General features: G+C 43.0%; 1 protein-coding gene across 3 annotated transcripts in view; it reads right to left on the reverse strand.

Annotated features, from left to right (window-relative positions):
• The window catches only part of CEP350 (centrosomal protein 350), a 2433119-nt gene that overhangs the window by 607812 nt on the left and 1798751 nt on the right, over positions 1-26556 (reverse strand). For all 3 annotated transcript variants that reach the window (XM_069641456.1, XM_069641455.1, XM_069641457.1), the window contains one exon: positions 5530-5729. In XM_069641456.1, coding sequence (XP_069497557.1) covers positions 5530-5729 — 200 coding nt within the window. The remainder of the gene's footprint in view (positions 1-5529; positions 5730-26556) is intronic.

The raw sequence follows: 26556 nt of genomic DNA on the forward strand, positions 1-26556 counted from the left end.
GTCCCTGGCCCCAGAAAGCCTTGTGGATGATGCAAAGGGTCTGGAATTTGATCCTAGCAACCACTGGGAGCCAGTGGAGAGATTTTAGGGCTGGAGAGATGCAGTCCATGGGCTTGAGGCCAAGGAGAAGCCCAGCATTTCTATTCTGGATTAGCTGAAGAGGACGGAGGGAGGAAAGAAGCAGATTGAGGAAGAGGCTGTTGCAGTAATGAAGCCTGGAGAGAACCAGAGCTCTGGAGACATTGAATTGCTGGTGGATGGTGCAGAAAGGGAGGATGCCTCTGAGGAGATGAAGCTGAAAGTGAAAATTCTTGGCACGCTCAGCGATATGAGGTAAGAAGGAGCGAGAGAGAAGAGTCGAAGAGGACACCCAGGTTTTTTGCCTCACAAGAGGGTGAGGGGAGGGGGCCAAGGAGGGCAGGCAAAGTGTAGGAGGGAAGGAGGGGGAAGGAGTCCTAATGAGGAGGATCTCAGTCTTACTGGAATTAAGGCAGAGATTGTTAGCAGCACACCATGCCTGAATAGAAGTCAGACAGTCAGGAATGAGAGAGGGAGGAGAGTAGGAAGAAGAGGGAGCTTAAAGGAAAACAGTGTCATCAGCATAGCACTGGAAATGAGGAGAAGGTGGAGATCAAGTGAGAAAGAGGTGCAAGGTAAATGTAACAAGGCATCAGCGAGAGGATAGAGCCATGAGGGAGGCCACAAGTCGAGACTGAGGTAAAGGAGAGAAAAGGGCCCAGATGCCCTTGAGAGGGCCGATTCAAAAGGTAAAAGGTCAACCAATCCAGTGCCCTGTGGTCCGTGATGCCCAAGGTATCACAGAGCTGATTTATGATGATGGAATGATTGACCGTGTCAAAGGCAGAGGACAGACCGAGGAAGATGAGGGCGGAGGAAGAGTTGGAAATCGAGGTTTGAGAGCAAGTCATCACGGGTGTTCAGGAGACCAGTTTCTGTGCCTCTGGCTGCTCTGAAGCCAGATTGGTAGTCGCGAAGGGTGGCCAACAGATTCGGTTTGATGGATTAGTTGGGAGATTACCATCTTCTCTAACAGTTTGCCCAAGAAGGGGGTAGTGGAGATAGGGCAGTATTTAGCCAGGCAGGAAGAGTCAGTAAACAGCTTTTGTAGGAGAAGGTGCACAAGGGAATGCTCGAGGGGTGAGGGGAAGGAGACCATGGCAAAAGAGTGGTTACAAAACTCAGGCAAGGAGAGAGCGAGGGAGGACAGGTTGTTCTGGAGGAGCAGGGTAGCACCGGTTTGGAGGATACTTTAATAGAGCAGACTGTCTTGGTGACCTCATCCGGTGCTATGCGTGAGAAGTAGTAGAGTTGTGGGGCCAGGGTAGGGCTGCATGTGGGCAGAGGAGGGAGGTGCATGGAGGAAAGAGGACAGGATGTCCTGAGTTTGAGAAATGGGAGGCCCGTGCTGTGCACAGGGCCTGGGAAGGAAGAGTATAAGTGGAGACTGCAGTAGGATTGGCAAGTTCCTTACAGATTTTGAAAAGTTCAGCCGTGTTGTTTGTGGTCCCAGAGACGTAGGTTTGCATATGAAACCGGAGTCTACATTGCCTTTGGGGCAGGCGACAGGCCAGTTTGTCGGAGGATGTTCTAGAAGCCAACCTCTTCCCTTTCGCAACTGAGGCTAGTTCAGAATCATACTAACTATTGCCTTTGGAAGTAGGCTTCATGCAGATCCTCATGGCAGGGGCAAAGATATCGAGGGTGTTGGAGATGGAGAGGTGAGGGTTAGTAAGAGCTCAGTCAGTGTGAGAGTGAATAGTAGGGGTGGGGGTGAAGGAGGTGGTAAAAGCAGCTAATGACACTTGCTTCATCGGTCGAAGGACTGAGAAGGAGACAGGAAGTGCGGGCAGAGGCTTAGCCGGGGAGCCAAGGAGCTCCAGATGGGAGGAGAGGAGAGCGTGGTCAGACCAGGAGAGGGGAGTAGTGAAAGGGTTATAGAAGGATATATCAGCTTAGATGAGAGCATCCAAGGTGTGCCCGGCTGAATGGGTTGGGCCAGAGGGAAGAATGGTGAGGGAAAGAGATTCAGAGGTTGCAGAAGAGTAAAGTGGCTCCATCAGAAGAATCCAGGTGAATACTGAAGTCTCTGAGGATGAGAAGCTTGAAAGTAGAGTCAGAAGGGAAGAGGCGAGATTGGCCCACTCCAAAATGAAGGGGGAGCTCGGCCCAGGAGTCCTGTAGATGGTAGCGAGAGTGAGCTAGAGGGAAGGAGAGATGCAAAACTTGCAGACAAGACATTCAAAGGAAGAGTAGGATTGAGTGGGTATGATGGAAGCAGGAACTCATTCAGGAAGGGTAAGGGCCACTCCACCTCCAGATCGGTTAGACCTGGGCTTGGAGAGGACCTTGTATCCCTCAGGAAAGAGTGTAAAAAGCAGCGACAGAGCTGGCACTGAATCATGTCTCGGTAAGAGCAAGGGCATCAAGGTCAAAGCCTTCAAGGAGTTGACAGATGTCAGAGGATTGACAGCAGAGTGAGAATTGAGGGTAGCTAAGTGAAGCTGGAAGCCACCTTTAAGGGTCTTCCGAGGTGTTCCTATATGGAACCGAAATATGGTCTATTGGTAAGGGGGAAGTCCTCCAGAAAATGGAATGCTATTGCTTGTGGGCCGGCTTTGGCATGGCCAAGGACCTACCGGTGGAACATCGGAGGGCTGAAATTAGAATGACATCCACTGAGGCACTGGCCATACAGCAAGTAGATTTGCTAACAAAAACGTATGAAACAGTAGTATTCGGGACATTGGCATATGTTAATCATACAGGATGCAAAGAACAGTGCAATACTCTGACATATAATAGATGAAGCCCTATACTGGAAATAATACTTAGAATTGCATGTTCCTGGATTAGGCATTGCCAGAAGTGTTAGTAAAATACAAATTAAAAGACCATGAGCAAAACCAGATGTACTAAACTCAGAGTTTTAAAAATCGCTTTCTGAACACAAGGTCATGCCATGATACATACAGGAGCTTCCCAATGTTAATATACAAAGAGATTATCTACAAATAAAATGTAACTTGCTCAGTTGAGATCTTAATATTTTGGCATTTAATAATAATAATAAATTAGGCATTTATATAGCGCTACGAACCCTCGGGTATCTGAGCGCTGCTTATTATTACCCACGGTGTGTGGTGCTCATTTATCGACCTCGAAAGGATGAAAGGCTGAGTTTGGCCCAGCCGGGATTCGAACCTGCTTTAGCAGGCTCTGCACAGATGTCAAAGCGAGCCCTCTACTCGCTGAGCCACTTGACCAGCCGTGGTCAAGTGTCAGCCGTGGTCAAGTGTCAGCCTCTTCAGGCTGAGACAGTGGCTCACAGGAAATAGCAACACCTGTCACCTCTGCTTTATGACTGTTAGAAAATAGTAGACATGTAATTACTGAATGTGAGGCACTTAATGTAAAACTGAAAAAAACATCGAATAAATTATAGTAGGGCAGATGGTGATAGATTAGCATCTACAGATATCTTGAATAGATTTATGACTTGGGAAGTTCGGCAGTTATCTATCATTTGACCTGACTATGGAGAGAAATAAAACAATTGGTAAATAATCCATAAAATTGGGTGAAAGAGTAAGATGCAGTAGGGGGCTGTTGATTTATCAACTATTGTTCTTATCTGGCATATTATGAAACTATGCTATAAGAGAAGAAGTGTATATAGGATATGACGAGCTAAAAAAATTATACATCATGAAACTATTTTATAATGAATTGATGAAGTCAAAACCTATTTTTATTAGGCCACTTTGGTTGGAAATGTATAGCTATGACAGATTGATGAATTGTATAACTTTTTTTTAATGTTGCTGTATTAATTAAATGTATGAAATGTCTTAAATAAAAGACCATTATACAAAAGAAAAGAAAACAGAGCTTCTGGTGGGTCTTGTTCTAAAGTGATGATTGAGCCTCTCTCCAACCTCAGATTAGGGGATGTTTGGTGTCCTTTACACATCAGAGAACAGGGCAATACATTTGACTCCTTTGTTAATAAAAGATATTCGCGTCTAGATTACTTTCTATTCTATAATTCACTATAATTATAATCACTAACAGAAACATAGCCCCCCAGTCCGTGTCGACCACTCCTTAGCAGATATGACATCAGCTACAGACAGCTAGAGGGCAATGATAGTTTATGCAAGTTCAAAGACTCTTTACATAATGCTCCCGTTATTGCACAATCCCTGGTGGCCATTTGGCCACATATATTTTAGGAAAACAACAATTGTTATGTTACTGCCCCTCACTCTTTGGGAAGCTTTTAAACCAATACCATGGGCACAATAATTAGAATAGCTACAGCTCATAAAAAAAGCAGAGACCTGTATCCGAGAATCGCTGGCTTCTAAGGTTTTGGAGTTGGAAAATCAATGAAAAACAAGATGTGTAAACAGATAAAAGTGGCCATATCGGAGATGTTAGGATTAGACTTGCACTCTATGGCATTCTCTTTATAAAAATCAAAGCACTTCTACTATACATGCTCCAAACAAGCGAACTAACTACTGACATATAAATTGAAACCTCTAAGTTCCAGAAATATAATTTCAGCTTTCAAAGAAGAATTGGGCCCTTTACAATATCGTGAAAAGCCCAAACTGCACATCTTGAGCAAATACCTTACATCTCTTTAGGAGTCACCCCACTGACCCTACTCTCCAATCAGACTATCTGTGAGGGCAGAATCTTCCCCAGGTTGCTGTAAAAGCCCAAATTCTGTTGAAGCCCATATTACCAAATATTAAATAAACCAAGTCATTAACAAACTTTCTAAAAATAAATCTCTCGGCCCGAAAGGTTTACGGCTCCATTCAATAAATAAAAAAATGCAATTTCTCCTAGTTCCACAGATGGTATAATTATTTAATCATTTCCAAAAAAATCAAGCAAAGTGACTTGCTCAATGGATTATTCTTCTCTATCCCTCATTCCGAAACCAGACAAAAATCCTTTTATGCACCTCCCAAATCTACTCATTACTTTACCATTCGGGTAGCCTCCCTACATCTGGGCCTGGTGGATACAGATCAGTAAGGCTACATTCTTGGAAGACTAGCCCAAGACAACATCTGATGAGTAGTGAAGTAATAGAAAGTGAAGAAACAATGAATTTGAAACAAATCATGTAACCTGCCTTATATATATAAGGCCCCTATAGCGTAAGCAGCTCTTCCCTTCCAGGTAACTAGATCTACCAGGAAAGGTACTGGGTAGCGTGGGTCTAACATTGGCTGTGTCTTCTACCAACTTGATGGGGTTGCACAAGTCAATCCTGCAGCATTTCCTATACTGGAGCAATGAGCTGAGAAACAAAGTCAAATCCTCAGGACTACCTTTATCAGAGTTTAAGGCACCATTGATTCACCCAACTCTTTAGTATCCCGTGCACCAGATGTCACACTTCACAGGTATTTAGTAGACTGCACAGCAATTCCTACAGTTAACAGTTACATCAGTAAGGACAAGTCAGCACCAGGTGTTTCTGCTTACCTTTGCCCTCACACATTGGCTCTTCTTGCTCTCTCCAAGAAGTGTTGGGTTTTGGACGTTCTCTGTCCCATACAACCAAGGCCTGCTTCTCTATGCGTTGAATTTCAGCCTCTTCTACATCCAGGCGACGCTTCCATTCTAGAAGTTCTTCTGCATGCTGCCGCCGTTGCATCAGCTTCTGCTCACGCTTAGTCAAAAACCTGAGATGACAGGAACAAGACCATCACACTGGGAACACCTGTGACCGCAATCAGTGGAAGCAACAAATGTAACAATTGAATACTGAAACAAAACACAATCAAACAAAACTAAATGCAGTCACAACTCACTCAGCGAACAGCCCTTTCAGGCATTTGTTACTATAATCAACATTCAATCAAATACATCCATTGCACTAAATATGAGAGTACTGAATCAAGACTACTCCGACACAAAATGTGATTCTATTACTACTGGACTCTTAAATTACCGTATGCCAACCTGAGATATACCAATATGAACCCAGCATACAAAGGTTAGTGCAATATTCAGCCAGCCAATATCCATCACTCCAGGATGCACAAGTACTTCACCATTCTACAAAGCATATACTACAAACAAGAGACTCTCCGAGGCCAACGGGAAACAAAAGGTGTGCTGCACTATTCGTCACTTGGTACTAACCTGATGCTCCATCAGAAATTGCACCATAAAGCTGTGCAATCTGCTACTCCGTAAAATGGCTCTGTGGGTTAATGTGCTGAGCCTACTGCATAAACTACAGGACACTGGTTTAAATCCATAACTGTAGCAGTCAATCATCCTTCCACGGTTAAAGAGCAATATTTATGCAGCAAGAGACAATTTTGTTTGTGCTAAGGACTATCAAAATTGACATTATTTATTGAAAACTCCAAGACTCCAGCAACACTGCACTACTCAAAGGTGCAGCTTGACTTGTGACTCCAAAATATTTATAAGTCAATTATGTACACACATGCCAAGATACTACACATAATATACTGAAAACATGTTATAATAAGTACTGGGTAAGGTAAAAGCATATGTTTAACACATGTTTAACACTTTGCTTGTTATTCCAGGAGGGAGTATAAAGGTTAAAACAGTAAGGAAGAACCAAATAGTCTGTAATAACAAAAGTCATCAGGTAAGCACACTAAGTAAATACAGTACAGGGCTTAAAAGGATCCTGCTGAACCACAAACCTACCAGCAACAATTAAAAACACATGTGAGCAAACATTTACTACAATGGGAGATACACTGTGATTTAAGTAAATTATTTAACATAAATATACATCACCAGCACACTTTAAAAATACGATTGTCCTGCATACGCCAAAGCCCCCAGGGGGACCAGGGAAAATGGAAGTTCACTTCTTTAGTTAAGTTAAAGTCACTTTTACCGGGTTTGAAGAGTTCTCAAACGTTGGTCCATTGGATTCAGCGGGACAACATTGTCTCACGCAGTTATGCTGACATTGTAAGCAAATTCTAATTAAAGGACATCAGGAGGAGAGGAGACAACTATCCATCAGAGAAGTCTTGGAGTCTGCAGCAGAAGAGTTACAGACCAAAGTTTGAGAGGCCAGAGAAGGATTGTTGCAAAGTGAGATCTTGGGTCACACTTGTATTACCGTTGTGGTGATGGAGGCACAGAATGGAGAATGCACCTGGAGCCAGGAGGCCAACATAGGGGCAGAGGACCCAGGGACAAATGCTCATAATGCCGGTTGTGACAGAAATGGCACATGGAAAGCTGGTACATATATATATTTTTACATTTTTAATTTTTTTAAATTTTAATGTTATATAGTTATTCAAAATAACCTCTAACATTTCACAAATCCATACAAAGAAGGAAAAAGAAAAGCACAGTGAAACACATTACACCTACAATTCCACATAAGCCTTACAGTATAAAATTCATAAAACCTTTAAAACATTTCATCAATATTACAAATTCACACAACTAAAGATATTACACAGAAAAACTTCAACAGTACATATAAGAAAGCACACTCCCTACAGAGTTTTACCAGTATCAGGTAGCCCAACTGCAAGGAATTCAGGAAGTGGACGATGGCCAACACAGCTTCCCTCTCACGCAAAATAAACACATTTTGAAACGTTCTAAAAAAATATAATGTGTTTCCCTTGTACTGCATTGCATGAGTACACTGGGCATTTCAGAATCTCACTTTGACCATTTCCCTTACAAAATCTACAAACAGCAAGCTCTTGCTGCATTACGCCATATCTGACCAGGACTTCCTTAGTTAAAACCAGATTCCATCTGAATCTTAAACAATGCCTGGTCTTCCTTACTAGATAATTGGCCAGATAAGGCGCTAAGACTCCTACTCACTTATGAACGATACTCAAATGACTCTAGGAATTGTATAAGATCTGCTCTACTTTGCTACGATTAGTCACCAGGTCTAACTTTGATAGACCGATTTTTCTGAGCAAGCCGATTCAAAACACGGAAAACTCAGATACAAATGTGTCCCCGTTCACATCCAAAACAGTCTTTCGATCATGAAACAAGGATTCTTTCACTGGACATAAAATCTTTATAATAAAAAGATACAAATTTCCAATGAGCCCTAGATGTTAAGGAATGTATACAGATTTCGTACGTAATAGCTACCAATGCTATACAACACAGAACCCTGAGGGCTCTCCTCCAGATCAGTCCTTCTAAATAAGGCAACAAATCTAAAAGCCATAATGCCTGAACCCCAATACCATATAAACCTTTTGGCTCGTTCTTCCCCTCATAAAACCTCAGGATAGGAATCGTGGAGAATTCGCCATATCTTAAATTTTTAACGAGTCCTTAATTTGTAATCTCTGTGGTTTAGGAGTAATTGGAAGCCCAAAGTAGACAAAACTGTCTACCTTCTCTAACAGATCTGACCTAATCCGCCATTGAAACGTGTATTTTTTTCTTTTTTTTGTGAAGTGCACTACTTTGGTTTTAGCAGAATTCACCTTAAGTGAGTGAGACAATGCAAAGTTTAAAAAAGCATTAATTAAATGTGGCAAGGCATTCTGTGTACAGTCATATCAGGAAATCATCGGCATATGCCATCCAGATTGGTCTCAAATGATACATTTTTGGCGTAGCAAAGTCAGCCGATTCCAAATCTCCTATATCGGACATATAGATTAAATAGGCAGGGTGCCAAAATGCACCTGTCTGACCGTAGGAATTTTAGGCGACAGTGTACCACTTTGATTCAGCCTAACATGAACATTAGACTCTTCATGTAGCCCGATTATCAGCCGCATGTAGTATTCCCCATTTTCCAGCTTAGTCCCTAATATACCTCAATCGACCGCATCAAATGCGGCAGAGAGGTTTCATTTTGGCCAAAAAAGTAGAATCATACTTTTTATACCAGGTCTGGCTTTGGACATATTTTAAAATAAATCCATTCAGAGATGTACCCAAAACCTTTCTAAAGGTGCTCTGTCATTTCTTGATCCTACCAGATTCTTTTTGCGATATATTTCAAGATACTCCAACCGCAATGTTGCAAAGACCTTGATGTCTGCATCAAGTATGGCAATAGGTTAATAGCTTTTGGGCTTGGAATGGACGCCTTTTTTGTATATTGCCACATATATGCGGTAGACCATGACTTTGGAAGTAAGAATCGGACATGTGCTGAAATAAGACGTTCAATATAGAGGCCCTTATGATTTTTAGAGATTTAATCTGAGCTCTCATATGTTCTTTCCTAGAGGACACTTCAGCATCAAAGGCATGTGGATGCCTTTTTACTCTACCACAAGCTTGAGATTTAACAGCAACTAAACATACATCTTCGACAAACCCATCATAATTCTGAACAGTCAATATATCATATTGCCAGTCAAGTGAAGTTTGACTAAGTATAAGTATAAAAGGCAGCCTGCAACGTCATCATGCGCAGCATATTAACCTAGACATGAGTATGACCATGAGGTGCAAGTAAGGAAAGCAATGTTTCGCAGTGAAAAAAGATTGATTCTTGCGTCAATAGCTCCTGGAAAAAATACACTGATCAAGAATGCCAAATGTAAATATAGGAACTGGTTAAGATCGCACAGATTCCAGCTCCAGCAAGCCGATGGAGAGCCAATGTTACGTGCGTTGGGATTTAAAAACATGGCCCATATTTGGTCTTTAATTAATAGTTCAATGCACATTAAACAAACACCTGTACAAATAAATGGAGTCAGTAACTCCGATTGGATCGAACACTACACAAATTTGTATGCATCTCCATCGGCCAGCAATAGCAGTTTGGATCTTGGTCCGCCATGCTATCATGGGCTACACATTGTTGAGGATGTAGTATTGTATTTTATTAATAAAGCCAGTGTATCAAGGGCTCCTGGTCCCGATGGACTGAATAATAGTAATTTTAAAGCCCATCCGGTCTTATGGGCAAACATTTTAAGTACTATATTTAATCAAATTATAACATCAAATGTTGTTTCCGATTCATGGCGCAGATCAATAATAGTCCCAGTTTTCAAGAGAGGCGATCGGTCCTCTGCTACCAACTATAGGCTGATCGCCCTCTTGATATATGCCGGGGAAGATCTTTTCTAAATCTATTCTACAGGACTTTAATCAATGGACAGCTAACCAGGCTCAGTGTGATGTGTTCCAAACAGGCATTGTCCGTGGATTGGGTACATCAATTAACTTGCTGACTCTTAATTCTATCATAACACAACATGCAATCAGAAAGCAACCACTGTATATGGTCTTTGTGGACCTAAAAGCAGCGTTTGATTCAGTGTCAAGGGAGCTATTGATCAGGAAATTGGTGAATCAAAATTGCCCGGCTTATTTAATATCTCTGATCAATGATATACACTCTGAAAACACAATTCAAGTTAGATTGTCTCTTGAAGGAAATCTAACATCGCCAATTAATACCTATAGAGGATTGCGTCAAAGCTGCACACTTGGGGCAGTACTGCTTAATTTCTTTATTTCCGATGTGGGCAAAGCCTTTTTGAACATGAACAGTGATGCACCCAGACTGGCAAATAAGGTCCTCTCCTATTTATTATGTGCTGATGATCTTGTTATTATGTCCAAAACTCCTCAAGGTCTACAAAAACAACTAAATGGTTTGGCTAATTATGTCTGTGATAATCTTCTGACCATAAATCCAAGTAAAACAAAGGTCATGCAGTACAATTGGAGTAGAAAAAACCCTGTAACAAGTGGTATCTTGATGGACAAGTGTTGGAATGTGTCTCTTCCTACATTTATTTGGGAGTTAGTGTTGCTAATTCGTATGATGTAAAAAACGACATTGATATGTTAAAATATAAACTATCGGGATATCACAAGCGAGAATAATAAATACGGGAAATTTTCAACTACAGCTGCCTTGATTTATTACATACAAAAACTCATACCAGTACTTTTATATGCGGCAGAGACACAACCTGTTATATCTGAAAAGATATGGACTGCATTTGAAGGGAAGTACTGGCTGCGATTAATGCACCTTCCTAATTGTGTTCCAACTGTATGGCTGAGATTCGAACTTGGGTTGATCTCACTTTATGCGCGTTATGTTTGGCAGATCATGGCGTTATTTAGAAAATGTCTTTTGGCTTTGCAGTCCCCATTGGTCGATGGAACCCTAGCTAATTATGTGTTCTCTAAGGATGAATGTATATCAAGATGGCGAAAATTGGTTGTGCTTACTATGGCCAACATAGAGATTACTTTGTTGATCTTGATTCAGAATCCGAATAGGGCCAAGGTTGAATTGTTCCAATGGGACTGGTGCCAAACTACAATCAAATGTAATACCCTGATTTTTCTAAAAATGTCTTACAAGGAAAAAGATATGGAACTGCAGAAAGTTATTTATTAAGATACCCCGCTGTTGGCCATAGGAATTAATTTATGCGAATCCAATTCAACCTGTGGCTGACGAAAGACATAATGGCTAAACGTAAGATAATTAATCAGAATGCAAATATATGTAGGTTTATCAGTCTTTGACTCAAAAGGAGACATTAAAACACTTACTGGTAGAATGTGTTAACCAATAAAACTGTCACTAACAAATTGCAAATACTGCAGAATAATGCTCTTAGAGCAGCCCTTGACATACCCCGCAGAGCACATATATCTAATATTAGGAAAGACAACCACTGGCTAAAAATCAACAACAGAGTTCTCCTTAAAACACTATCTCTCACACATAAAGGACTGAACAACACTGCGCCCCCTTACATTTCGGCTAGACTGACCAGAAAATCCTCTACTCACCATACCAGAGCCTCTATCCACTCCCTACTTGAAACTCCCAGATTTAGACTAACCAAAGCAGGCAGAGCTAGCTTCCCTGTGCTTGGAATTCACTCCCTTTGGCATTGAGAGCTAATCTACCCTACTTTAGTTTCAGGAGTAAGGTGAAAAGTTGGCTCTGGAGCAACGACAACTAACCCATTGAACCTGGCCCTATCATTGCGCATAACCACCTTTGACTCCCCCGATACCAAACCTATGAGAGGGATTCACATTCCTGTATTTCTTGTAAATTTGTATATTGGTATTGTATATATGTTAATAACTGACATAATGCATATTCTGTATATATCCTTTTGTATGTACAAAACCTTAAGCCTAAGTATTCTTGTAACTGCTGCGCCCGGCTAGCCCTGGGTTTTGGAGCGCATTATCAAATAAACTAAACTATTCGATCTGAGGGTACATTATTTCAAACACCTTCTAAAAGCCTACAGAGACATTGACTCTGACTTACTATGGCTGATGATCCACAGCTCACTCGAGTGAGAATTGCTGCAGTAGGGTTTCTACATGTTTTGAAATTGGAAGAGTCATGATTCTGTTGAAGATAAAGGTCTATTATTCAGTGACAGAATTAATTTCCTTATAATTCATTTTTTTAAAATTGTATGACCTATCTAATCTGTGTAATGAAATATGTTATATGCTTTATATGTTGTTTGGTTAAATATGTATTACGAAGTATAATTTTACTGATTGATCTTAAAAATGTAAATTATTTAATTTTTGTTTGTATTAAATATTGTAAAGTTGGAAATAATCCAGCTAAAACAATTTTTTTAAAAAGAAGTTTGGCTAAGATAAGTGGCAAGATTTTCATTTACTCGATGCACAGTGCCTGGATTCCACGTCACTATTCAGAGCCACATTTACACTCAAGCCCTAAGCTACCCACACTCTGAAACCACAAACCACCATGATATTGTTTTCCGGGCATCCTCGCCGAATCGGGGGAACTGACCCAACTCGGATTCCATATGTATACATGCAGCATTTAGATCACCAGAGAGAACAATTTGCCCTCCCAAATAGTTATCATTCCAATCATTGGCACATGACAGAATTTAATCTTAGAAAGAATCCGGATTACTTATACCTACATGTCGATTTACATCGAAGATCAAGAGGCCCAAGACATACTGAACAGCAATCCTCACATGGGTAGCCAGTACCACCCTTATCCCCAAAATCTACTCTCTTCTTATTCCCTACTTCACATCCTTCTTCAACACGTCTCATCTGCTACCTTTCCCTCTGCCTTTAAACATGCTACATACTGAAAAAGCCCTCCGCTAACCCCCTCCTTGCAAACAACTTTCGTTCCCATCTCTCTTCTACCAATCATTTCTAAGCTTCTTGAACGCCTTGCTTACTCTCAACTCTTGGCCTTTGTTTCCAACCTCTCTCTCTCCTCCCCCCTACTCAATCCGGTTTCCCTCCTAAACATTCCACCGCATCTGCTCTTAGCTCTGTTCTCAACTCCCTACTCACTGCACGCTACTTGAAGCAATCCTCCATGCTTATCCTTCTTGACCGCTCTGCTGCCTTTGACACTGTCGATCACCCCTTACTCCTCAATACTCTCTCCTCTTTCGGTCTTAGAGGCTCTGTTCTCAATTGGCTCTCCTCTTACCTTTCCAAATCACTCTTTTACCATCTCTTGGGGAGGCCGTTTCTCCCCTACTTACTCCCTTGACTTCGGAGTTCCCCAAGGTTCTGTGCTTGGCCCTTTCCTCTTCTCACTCTACACCTCCCTTCTTGCCCCTATTGTCTCTTCCTTCGATATCTGTCACCACTTCTATGCTGACAATACCCAACTTTAACTCTCCTTCTCCTCCTTCACTCCTGACATCCACCTCAAACTCTCCTCTTGTCTCACAGCTATCAAAAACTGGATGTCTTCCCACTTTCTCTCCCTCAACACTGATAAGACCAAAGTCTTATTCTTCTCTGCCAACAAACTTCCTCCTCCCTCTCCCCCTTCTACCCTCTTTCCACCCTCCAATCTTTCCTTCTCATCCTCTGCTCGTAACCTTGGCCTCTACTTCGACTCTAACCTCTCATTTACTCTCCACATTTCTCTAACCTCACGAGCCTGCCGCTGTCACCTCTTCAATGTTCAAAAAATCCGATCTTCCCTCACCCATGCTACCAAACTCTTAATCTCATCCCTCATCTTTTCCAGTATATTCTACTATTCTGCTCTGCTCTTCAGTGTCCCTGCCTCTTATCTTGCTCCCCTCAAATCCCTCCATCACTCTGCTATCCGTACTCTTTGCTTTCTCTCCCCTCTTGATTCCATCTCCTCTTCGCTCTCTTCTCTTGACTGGCTTCCCTTTCATTCCCAACTTAAATTCAACTTTCTCTGCCTTGTTTTTAAATCTCTTCACAACCTTACCCCTCCCTACCTCTCCACCCTCCTCTGCCACCATCCTGTGCCTCTTCCCGCTTCCGTTCCTTTCAGCTCCTCGCCCCCCTACATTGGAACTCCCTACCTCTCCATATCTGTTCTCCGCTCCTCATTAAAATCTCATCTTCTTCATCCTCCTTCCTGACCCTCATTTCACTCTATTCTTACTTTCCTCCATTTCTCTCATTCCTTGTCCTCAGCTAATTGTTGTGCATAATGTTATTGATTGTTTGATTCTAGTTTGATATTCATGCTTCTATTGTAATTTTGTTGTTGTAATTTAAAGCGCTTTGGTGCAAAGCGCTATATAAAAATATTAATAATAATTAATAAATACAAATACACCAGAACAAACATTTATACATTCAATAACTGTCAATTCCTTACAAGACCTCACCAAGGCTAGCACGCTGCCAAATGGACGACCCTGAGCACCCATTTTAGCTGATTTAAAGTTAGACCCCACCTCCATCTAACAAGGGCTCCTTCAGGAGGCAGGTTTCCTGAAAGGATATAATACTGTGGGCTTTTAAAATCTGGCCTACTTCAGGAATAGTTATTAAATGTGTGTTCCCGCGAGAATTCCACAAAAGAAATGTTAAAGACCAATCAAGGAGCAATATGTTAGGTATAGTAAGGGACTTGGCCGTGGTTCACGGCACACAACACTCCTAATAACCACAACCAATTTTTTATTTGCTCCAAAGTGTTCTTCCCACTCTTTAAAACTTTAATCTCCTGGGCATGGGAGACCACAATCGCATTTGGCATACCCATCCTTCCATCATTCATTAACGTGTGATTTTTGCCTCTCAGAATAAAGAGATAAGTCAAAGTCGAGAGCTCACAGTGATTCTAGTTCTTTCATGATAGATTCTAATATTATTTTCGATTTGATAAAAATTACTACTCGGTCAGTTCTATATAATCAATAAAATCAAACCATTCAATATCTCTCGAGGCAATTGCCTGCAAATTGGGAATCACACCCAAAAGGCATAGGATATTAGAATGGTTTAACACAAGATGTTTGTTATCTGGCAAAACACTCTCTAAAAACACTTACCTCAAGACTCTTTAAAGGTCGAGCGACCACCCAGTTTGCCCATGTTCAAGTCGGATTTGGGTTGTTTGACCTAAGTGTAACGATTTGTGGCGGAAGGGGCCATAGTCAATTTCACTGCAAATTTTTTTCAATTCGGCTAAACAAATCATATCATGCCATACTCCAAACCCTCTCCTCTCTTCCCCTACTTACCTTTTTTCTCCCCGCCGCTGCTTCTCCTGCACCCCTGCAGAGTCAGATCCGTCCCTCTAACGCGTGTCTGATCCGACACCGCAGGGTCCCCCTTTAAAAAAAAAAAAATCTTTAAGTGGTCGGGTGCGGGGGACACCCCCGCAACCCTGCTAACATATTGAACAAGGGTGCGAGGGACAGCCCCATACCCCCGTTCCCCTTGTTCACTAGAATGCGGCTTGAATGGGAGATTTGATCGCAATGTTCGTATTCGATCAAATCTGTGATCAAATCTGTGATCAAATCTCCCATTCAAAAATGTTATTCAGTCAGATTGGGTATTACCTTCAAGTCTGCACCCGGGTCAACCGGGAATCGAAATGTCAAGCACCATTTTGATTTTCCATGCCTTTCAAGATGCTACATACTTGATTGGTAGGCTTCACATGACAGCCCTCTCCCATTCGCCATTAATTATTATTAGTTTGCTTGGCACCATTATTCGCACCACTTTCGGAATGTATATTAAAGTCAAGCATTAGGAGACAAAAGGCCACATTGCCAAACATAGAGGCCTGATTGGAAATTACAACTCTGGGTCCCCATAGGCACTGCATTTGCCATTGTCTTCTGTGCCATGTATGCGTTCATATGCACTTCTTCCGATTTCTCATTCGATTTCAAAGAATAGGGAGGAAAACGTCCTACTTTGACCAGTAAATCTGTCTGCACAGCACGAAACACATTTGACTTATCCAGTCCAGTCGATAGTGTCTCATTAACAATGTCACAGTCCACCCCCCTAACGGAGGGATCATCGACTCTAATGTCATCTTCCACAACTATTCCAGAACCGCTTTCACAGATATCTGCTTCAATAATGAACTTGTTTGTTATAATTCTTAGATGGCTTATTTATTTTTTTAACCTGTTAACCTAGCTTTTTTTTTTACCATAGTCTTGTTTAGACCCTTTTACATGTGTTTGCTATTTTAACATCTTCACCAACCACACAATTAGAGTGGATAGATTCTTCTAAAATTGACACACTACCTGGGGGCCGGATTAGCCGTGTTGCTGATTTCCATCTGCATAGATAGCTCTAGTACTGGGGGTACCACTAAAATTCTTCGAGTACAAGCTGTCTCTAGACACGAAAGTTATCCATTATGGGAATGCCCCTAGCACGAGTCTTATCAGTGAGGTTTTTAATTGATAGCCTCTGGTTACCACTAATCGGCCCCTGTTGTACATCAGGTGATAAGCATAAATGTTCGGCTGTATCCACTAAGACAGCTTCCCTTATCGGAGCTGCCTGCGGCCTCGGAACAAGAAATGTACTTTGATGTTCTCCAACTTAAATAAAAGCTTCCAACAATGAGGAATGTATTTAAGTCTCTTCCTTAATCCCTTCATACAGGGCGACCAAGACACACAAAAACAGGTTAATTTCTGTAGAATGTCATTCTGGCCCTCCCCCAATCTATGGTCCATATGACTTAGTATCGCTGAAAGTCTCCTTGGGGTACAAGTGCAGGAGTTGAAGTGTAAGAGGAGACTGAGGAATCCGACTCCTGCGAGACAATCGGGTGAAGTGTCAAACAAACAAGAGTTACTACTTTGTTCTCCCAATAAATCAATCAGTGCAGCAACAGGGACAGTTAACAACATTTCATCAGGAACACAGGAATGTGGTTGCTGTGTAGAGGGAGGATTTGTGTATGTAGTGTAAGGTGGTAGGAGATTTTAGAGTTATGTCGGTTAGAGAAAAGAACGAGGGGTAAATGTAGTGGGGAGAATAAACGCGTTGGCTTCCATCCAAGAGCTGGAAAACTGAGCACCCATGGGGGTATGATTGAGGCAGTCAGTGAGATGTTTGTGATAATATTGGTTTGATTACTTTTAGATTGTGTAGTGTCAGACTTGTAAGAGTTAGAACTCAAATAATCCTTTGAGGTCGAGTGACCTTTGGGTTTGTGGTGCATTTGGATAGCCTGTTAGGCTAATTCCATTGAAGCTGCATGAAGCTTGATCCGAAAGAATCAGTTCTCCAAAAGTGCTTTGCTGGCAAGCTGTGTACAGGTTTGTGGTATGGACATATCATTTTAGAGGGGCGGTTTCTGTTGGGTTAAGGTGTTGTAAGTGGGTGAATGTTAGTTTAGGCGCTGGTTTCCAGCTGGGGGTTGGTTGAATAGCCAGGTTTTCTGCTGTTTTCTAAAGGTCAGTTGGTCTTCCGTGTAAAGGCATTTGGACAAAATGTTCCTGCATTTGGGTGAGGGAAGATCATCTGTGTCTTTTTCCACTTGGCACTGGGTTTGAGCGCTCTCGATCATTGGTAGTGGATACATTTCCTTGTGATGAATTCAGTGTGTCTGCTATCAAAGATACAGTGGGCTATGCAGACCAAATCCTCTGTTTGATCAGGAGTCAGTGGAGTGTAAGGAGAGCAAGGGTTCCATATGCATATGTTCTCAGTCTCGGGAGCAGTCTGATTGCTATGTTTGGATTGTTTGAAGCCTGGTGAGTAGGTATTCTGCGAGTCCTGGTTAAAGGCTGCTGGCATAGTCTAGTCTTGAGAGTACAAGTGTGATAACTTATGATCCTGCTTGTGAAGGTCATGTAGGGTATAATGTGTCTCATCATTCAGAGCTGGAAGAAACAGCTCCATGCAAAGGCTTTAACCTGTGTCTTCAGTGCAACGTAGCTGTCCAGCATGATTTGGAGGTTTAGGACAATTGTCATGGGCAGGTTCCCATTTCATCTGACCAGGGTATCTGTGTAGGTGGTGCGGTGTGCCACAAAGCATAAGCTCTGTTTTGGATGTATTGTGTTCAAGTCTATTTATAGTCATCGAAGATTCCCGGTGTGCAAGGCATATGGCGAGGTCCAGTAAAGAACATGCCCAATCAATCCTAAAGTTCTGCCAATAAAATCGGACCTTTCATCCTGACAAACCAATTAAAACATTCTTCCAAACAATTCAGACCTTTCTTCATGCTGGAAACGTAAGGATAATGAGTGCTGCAGCAAATAAGTCTACCTGAGAGATCCACCACACGGCACTACCTGTTGTTGGTGTTCCCAATCGTTAGGCGGTTGTCAAAAGTGAAGGAGAAAGTCTGCCTCTGTGTCGATTACATTGTGAACGTGCAATGCCACTAGAAAGATTATGTTTTTTGCTGTCCAGACCCAAAGCTTGATAGACATCAGGTGCAGTGGCAGGGAGCAGGCAGGAAGATTTGCTTTCATGGCCAACGGAATGGCCTTGAATGTCCAATACATTTATGAGATTTTCTTCTCTGAGGACCAAAGTCCATGCACCTACAGAATACAAGTGGGGCCCCCCAACTGAACTCTGAAATGTTGGTTTGCCATTAACATCTAAGGGGACTGGCTCCTAAAAGGGCCTCCAAGGAGTAAGTGTTTCGACTGGGTCCACTGAAGAAGAGCTTGCAACAGCAGCATGGAATGCTCCAACAGCATGTGTTGAGAATATTGGTGCTGGTGCCATAGAAAGTACAGCTGATCATGAACATCCACTATCCAGAGCCATGTAAAAGGCACCACATTAATGGAGGAAGACAAGCGGCCTATGCATCTTCTGAAACCGGATTTTCTGAATCCCAGTTTTCCCCTGGAAAACCAAAATGGACTCCTTGAATGAGACAGGAAGGGAAAGCTATCCCAAAGTACTGAGAATTGTCCCAAGAAATGGAATACATTGCACCAGGTGAAGTTTTTACTCTCCGATTTACTGCAAATCAGAGACTGACGAGTGTTGCATATATCTTAAACTGCAGAAGGAAAGTACAAAATAATCCCCTGAATGGTGAAGTAGCTACAATTACAGCTGTAACCTTGATGAACAACCTCAGGATATTTGAACGGAAAAGAACAACCTCACATTCCGTAAGTTAGGAATTTGAACTCAGGAATTTACAATGTTCTTTCCTGGTGCGGATGTCATATAAGGCAGCCCCTCTGGCTTTCTGTAACTTCCTCGATGGCATCAAGAGATCCAAAGTTTGTGGATCTCTAGGAGGAAATTAGGGATAACCATCCTTTGCCACAAAATGACTGAGGAGGATTTGGTGGGACCATCAGGTGGTAACCCCTTTCTCCAATATCTAGGATCCAATGGTGTTTTCTGTGACGTTTTACCATTGATGGATAAATTGGCTTATCATAAACCTTACTGCCAAGAAGTCGCTGTTCATAAGAATAGGGACCTTAATTCCTAGGACTCTTAATGTTATGCACAGGCTTTTTTGGAAACTGCCAAAGTTGCAGCCAAAGGCTTCGTTTTAGGGAGGACATACTCTTTGCTGGAAGCTTACATCAACATGTAGGCATTTAAAGGACTATGAAAATTGAAAGAAAGAACCATGAATTTTAGCAGTAGATGAGCTGGTGGTCAAGGATCTCACTGTTTGGAAATAGGAATTGCACTGCTGTAAAATCTCATTGTAAAGTGTTTTTGCCATCAAAAGGCAAATCCAGAACCATTTTGTGGACATCACATTCTAACTTAAAAGTCATTAACTAAGTGTACAGCCTCATCACAACTCCTGAGGAGACCGACTATTAACCTGTCTCGGGCGTAGGCCCGAATTCTGGTAGACTTGCCAAGTCTGAAAACCCTTTGTCAAACTAGTGAGACATCTGGGAGGTAGGAGCCTTACCTTCCCACAAGGCTTCAGTAACAACAGCTCACAAAGTGCCCTGAACAACTTATTTTTTGTCTTAAACCTTAGAAAGGCCTGGGTCAGAAAAAGGCCTCCTCCAAGACTCGGACACAATAATTACATCAAAGCGTCTAGAGGCACAAAGTTGGAAGAATCCCTACAATTAATCTTGGTAAAAATCCCAAAGCCCAAATGCTTTCTAGGAGGGGCAAAACTAGGGTTCATCATCAATCCCCTAAAGTGCCTATTTGGTGGCAGAGGCGGCTCCTTGTCCCCTTCCATCCAACGTGTCCACTTGGGGGAGGGAGAAGTCTCTGACACATTTGGAGGCAGGCCCCCCAAAGCAAGGAGTATCTGTGGGGCTGGCTCTTGACAGGGCTAAACAGGGGGAGGTGTGACTATGGCTGTACGTTTGTCACCAAAAGGTCCAAGAACTTGTTGGAAGACCGGACATCAAGGAGCCAGTCTGAAACGGAACAAAAGCAAGTCAGTGCATCCATCTCTTCTTCAGAAGGACAATGGAAGGACGCTGGAGAGCAAGTGGATTTCACCAAATTATGAGAGAGAAGTCCCAATAGGTTGGACTGGCAATGGCATAAGCAGCTGCCGGATGTGAAAGACCCCTGACTGAGGACACTGAACGTTTGTTAAAAATACAGTCAATACCATAGGCCAAGAAGGCATTGAACCCCGGACCTGTGAAAAAGTGGCTTGAATTTACAGCGCCTAGGGCAGGAGGTCTGAAACCTTTGGTACTCCAGATTTCATGGACTAAAACTTCCATGATCCCTTGCCACTGATAATGCTGGGTAGGACAGATGTTAATTGTAGTCCAAATCATTTGAAGAGCCAAATGATGCAGGCCCCTGCTATAGGGGAAATCTCGAGATGGAATGGGCAACCTAGTCAGGAATTACAATCCCTGAAAAATCCAGAAACTACAGATTGGTCAAAACCATGCCCTCTGGGTTTGGAACACGGGTAGATGCAGAACCCTTGAGAGAGGAGAAATGAATGTGCTTCCTGGGCTCTCACTTTTCTTTGTGTGACTCTTCCACTAATGAGCGAGTCAGATCAGACACACTGTTTGGAGTCATCCTGTTCAATATATTGATACATGTCCAAAGCCTTAGTTGGAGAGGAAGAAGCTCTTCCAGGCAGCACCCAAGGTGTGTTGTATGATGCCAGAACTTCCTGTACAGAAGCCAGTGATTCATAGAGAGAGCGATGCTTGACTGTATAAGAATGGACCTGCAGTTGCATTCCTGCAAGTTTTGGGAATCTGGTTGGAGCTGGATGAACCCTACAGCTGGCACAATTTATGCAGAGTGGTGCAACGTTCTTAATGCTGCTCTTCAGTGCCATAATAACCTTGCCCGGATGGAAAAGGAGTTCTGGCATTGAAGGACTGGTGGTGACTACACCAAGCAAATTGTTAGGTCTAAAGGATACCTATGTGCCAGAAGATCTAGAACAGACTGTCCCTGAACAGCCTGACGAAAGCCTACGAATTGGGGACTTTCTGCCAAATATGAATAGATTCTCCCACCACCTGCAATAATCCCAGACCCGACAGTCCCTAAACTATGTCCGATCGGTCAGGGGATGAGGAATAATTCCACTTTTGATTCAGACAGTGCCCCATTTCCTTTCATCTGGAAACTCTGTAGCTGGCTGCGAGATGACTTAAGTGTGAATCCAACAGCGAAGACACACGACTGTAGCTGATGCAGGCTGCCAAAGCACTTTATGCAGGATACGGGCAAGCCAGTTGCAACAAAGGATTGTGTACCTCGATACACGCCTTGAAACCAGTGATCACAGTGTCCAAGTCGTAGTGTTCAGAAAATAGAAGTTAGAAAGGTTTTTAAAACAATGATAACATTTAAAGATTTATTTTAAATAAAAGCATGCAAGTCTAAACACAAGTAGAAAACAGTACCCCTTTTTTAAAAATCTAAAAAAAAAGGTACTGTAAAAGTAGAAGGCTGCAACCAAACTAGTGGACAAGATGTAGCTCCCACCCCAACCGCTAGGCAGAAAAACAGGAGATGAGCAGCAGCGTAAGCGTTAAATAGAGGAGCATAGATACCTGGATGTGTAATGTATGTTTGACATGCCAGCATTCTATATTACAAAATCTTATTTTATGCCCAAACCTGCTGCAGTCTCTACCCCTCCTGTTGCCTCCCAGGCTCTTTGCAATGCCCTTGCCTCTCACTTCATTTAAAAAACCCAGGACATCCTGTCCACCTCTCCATCTGTGGTTGCTGTCCCTCCTTAAGCCAACCCCCCACCATCCTTCTCGTCCTTTCCTCTTTTCTCCACTGACGAGGTTGCTAGACAAGTCTGATCTATGGCAACCTCGTCAAAACAGGTATATCCCTGTTCCTCTAAAACCATCAAGGACCAAATTGACACCCTCGCTCCAGCCCTTGCTGATTTTGGCAACTACTCCTTTGCCTCGGGATCCTTCCACTCCCCTCTGAAGCACTCCCTTGTGCATCCTCTTCTCAAGAAACCCATAGCTGATCCCTCTTGTCCAGCTAACTATCGCCCAATTTCCATTACTCCCTTTCTGGGCAAACTCCTGGAAAAGTTGGCCAACTCTCAGGTTCATTTCAATTCTGTTGGCTGTCTCCATGACCACCAGTCTGGCTTCAGAGCTGCCAGAAGCACGGAAACTGCTCTTCTGAACATCCGTGAAGATCTGCTCTCCAACCTTGTCTCTAACATTCCCTCTGTCTACATCCTCCTCGATCTCTCTTCTGCCTTCGACACGGTCAACCATACCATCCTGCTCAACCGTCTCCGTGAAAACCTGGGTATCACTGATCAGGATCTGGCCAGGCTGACCTCTTTCCTCTCTGATTGACCCTCCCAGGTCCAACTTGGGTCCTTCCCATCATCTATCTTCCTCTCTACCTGTGGTGTTCCCCAGGGGTCTAACCTCTTGCCCTGGCTTTTCAAACAATACCTGGAAACTTTCGCCCACTGCATTGCCATTTTCTGCTAAAATTTCCAGTGCTACGCTGACGACAACTCATTTTCAGGCTGCCCTCGGCCACCTCCTCTCCCTCTCTCATCTCTGATTGCCTAACTGCTATTCAAGATTGGTGCGTGGCCAATGCTCTTTGTCTGAATGCCAGCAAGATGGAGATTCTCCTCATCGGCACACCTTCACCATCCTTTCCCCTCACTCTCTGGCCAGCTTCCCTTGGCCCTCCTCCTACCCCCACCTGCGAGGCTAAGAACCTCAGGGCCATCTTTGACTCCAACCTTTTCTTCTCTGTCCACATCTCTGAGGTCTCTAAAAAGTCAAACTTCCTACTGCACCTCCTCAGAGGTACTCTGCCTTTCCTCTGCTTCCCCCAGAAGCTTGTGGTATCCCAAGCTCTGGTTCTCTCTAGGTTGGACTATTGTAACAGCCTCTTTCTAAATCTACCTGCCTCTACTCTCCGCCCTCTGCAAACCATCCAGAACAGGACTGTGAGACTTGTCCTTGGCCTCAAGCCCTGGGATCATATCTCTCCAGCTCTGAAATCTCTCCATTGGCTCCCAGTGGATGCAAGGATTAAATTCAAAACCCTCTGCATTGTCCACAAGGCTTTCTGGGGCCTGGGTCCAAAATACCTTCAGCTATCGCTCCGCAAATACCTCCCCTCTCGAGCTCTTTGCGCCTCTAACTCCCTCAGGGTCAGTCGTTTTTCAAAGAAATGAGCTGGGGGTAGATCTCGGTTTTCGGCTGGCGCCTCCCTCTGGAACAGCCTCCCTGCCACTCTAAAACTTGAGGAGAACCATCTCCGGTTCCGGAAGCACCTCATGACCTTCCTCTTTTTGGCACCATGCACCTGGCCACCCTCTGTCCTCTGGGTCCAGGTACCTGCTCACCCTGCCACCCTCCCGCACTGCCTCCGGGCCACCCTTTGCACTGTGGTCTGTATCTGTACCCATACAGCCCCCCCTTTTTTCTTCCTGCACTTATCAGACCTACCCTGTCTGCTACCTTAAAGCTAGCACTTACAAATTGCTGGCTGCACTACCACAGTTTGTTGCCTTTATTATTATTTATTTATTATTATTTATCTGTTTCTCCACTGCTTCCCACTTTCCACTTCTCCCTCCTTCCATGCACTTTTCCCCTCCCACTCTCCCATGCACTTGTGTGTTCTCAATGTCACTGGGCCTAGTAAGATCGCCGTTCCCCTCCCTTGCCTTGTCGCGCTTTGAAACACTTGTGTACGAGCGCTAGAGAAATAAAATATCAATATCAACATTAAGAAATGCACCATCTCAGGTGCAGTTTTCCGGCCTAGCCTGCAGCAGACCTTCCTAACAATTTGGGAAGCAGGGAGATCAAAGGGTGAAAGAGTAGCACAAGTAATTCAGAGGGAGCCCTGTAATAGACAAAGATTGGCCCTGAAGGAGGGTTTTTTTCTCATTATTTTGGCACATTCCCACAAAGCCATGGGCGTAATTTTAGGGAGGGGGGGGGAGACAGGGGTGTTTGACCCCCCCAACTTTCATGGCACACCATTCTGTCCCCATTCATTTAGCTGGGGAACCTTTTCTTCAGATGTCATGTCCCCCCCAACATTTTCAGAAAAGTTACTCCACTGCACAAAGCCCCCACAAATCACCAACCAAAATCATCCAACTCCAATTGAAACAAAAACATTTTCTTTTTGATAAATGTAGATACATGGCCACAGAGATGCTTGCACAATCCTCAAACGGTAGGTCTTTGTTTGACTAGGAGGAAATTGAGGTTCACCAAAAACCATATGATGCATTGCCTTTTACTCATACTGAGCACCGCACCTGCATATTTTTAGTCCTTCAGTAAAGCCATGATTTGTCATTCATCAATGTTTAACAGTAGTTGAGTTTTACAGACACAAAATTGTAATAGGGTTTTTAAGGACAGAAGAACAAGTTACATACCCCTGGTAACGTTCTTTTGATTTGATGTTCTTCCCATGTATTCCTCATCTTTGATAATTATCTTCCAGCTTCAGCTTCTTCAGAAACATGTTTTCTCGACAGAGGGTGCTGTGCGGTAGTGTCGATGACTATGTCGCTCGAAGGGCTCCGTCCGACGTCATCCGCAGTCTATGTAGCATGCACATTGCACGCTGGCTTCACTTCTTGCTTTTCCATGTTTAGAGGAATTACTAGTTCCTTCTTAGACCTTAGAAGACTTAGAAGAGCGTAGAATGTAAAACATGTAAATTCTGCAGCAGGGTAGGTTGGGAGGGGCGATGACGAATACATGGGAGGAACATCCAAGCGAAAGAAAGTTTCCAGGGGTAAGTAACATGTTCTTCGAATGGATTGTGCCCTCCCACGTATTCCTCATCTTTGATAGCCTCCGAAAGCAGTAATAGTCTTGGAGGTGGGAAAAGAATTAAAATCTGTCTTTAGTAGTTATCATGGACAGCGTGTAAAACAGTTTTCCCAAAAACTCCCTCTTGAGTGGAAGAAGTGCCCGGGGGAATAATGTATTGCAAAAGGTGTGTACAGTAGACCATGTGGCTGACGCACATATGTCTTTAATATAAATAAAAATAAAATAGGTAGTCCTCTCTGAAGAGAGGAAGAAGCAGCCATGCCCCTGGTTGAGTGAGCTCTTAGACCCTCTGGGGGATCTTTACTAGCCAGTCTATAGCATTCTTGGATAGCCAGAACAATACATCTGGATAGATCCTGTTTTGTTATTGCTAAACCCAATTCATGACCTGTATAGTCGATAAATAATAGGTCATCCTGGCAAATCTTTGACATTCGCGAGATATAAAAACTGAGGCGCCTCCTAGGGTGCAGTCTATGTAACCTCTCCTCCTGCTTTCCAGGATGAGGAGGGCGATAGAAAGTTAGTAAAACTATCTTCTGGGACAAGTGGTAGTCAGACTATTTTTGGCAGAAACGAAGGTCTTACTTTAAGAATAACCTTATCCTTCCGGAAGGCCGTATATGGGAGGTTTATAAAACAGTGCTTGCAATTCGCTCACCCTGCGGGCAGATGTAATTGCGACTAGCAAAACAGTTTTTAGTGTTAATAGTCTTAATGGACATGAATGCATGGGTTCAAAAGGAATGCATGTTAAGAATGTTAATACAAAGTTTAAATCCCAGACAGGGACCTGAAAGGGAGTAGGAGGAAACACATTAGTGAGTCCTTTAAGAAACTGAATAATTAAAGGGATTTTAAAGTATGAGGTTTCTTATGATGAGCGCTTGAAAATCAGAAGAGCTGCCAGATAACCCTTTATTGTTGTGATCTGGAGCCCCAGATTTGCTAAGTGAAGTAGAAAAGATAACACAGTAGGTGTATCACACTGAAAAGGGTCCAC

This window comes from Ambystoma mexicanum, chromosome 1q (assembly GCF_040938575.1).
Source record: "Ambystoma mexicanum isolate Mex_15411 chromosome 1q, UKY_AmexF1_1, whole genome shotgun sequence".
In the NCBI taxonomy this organism is placed as follows: Eukaryota; Metazoa; Chordata; class Amphibia; order Caudata; family Ambystomatidae; genus Ambystoma; species Ambystoma mexicanum.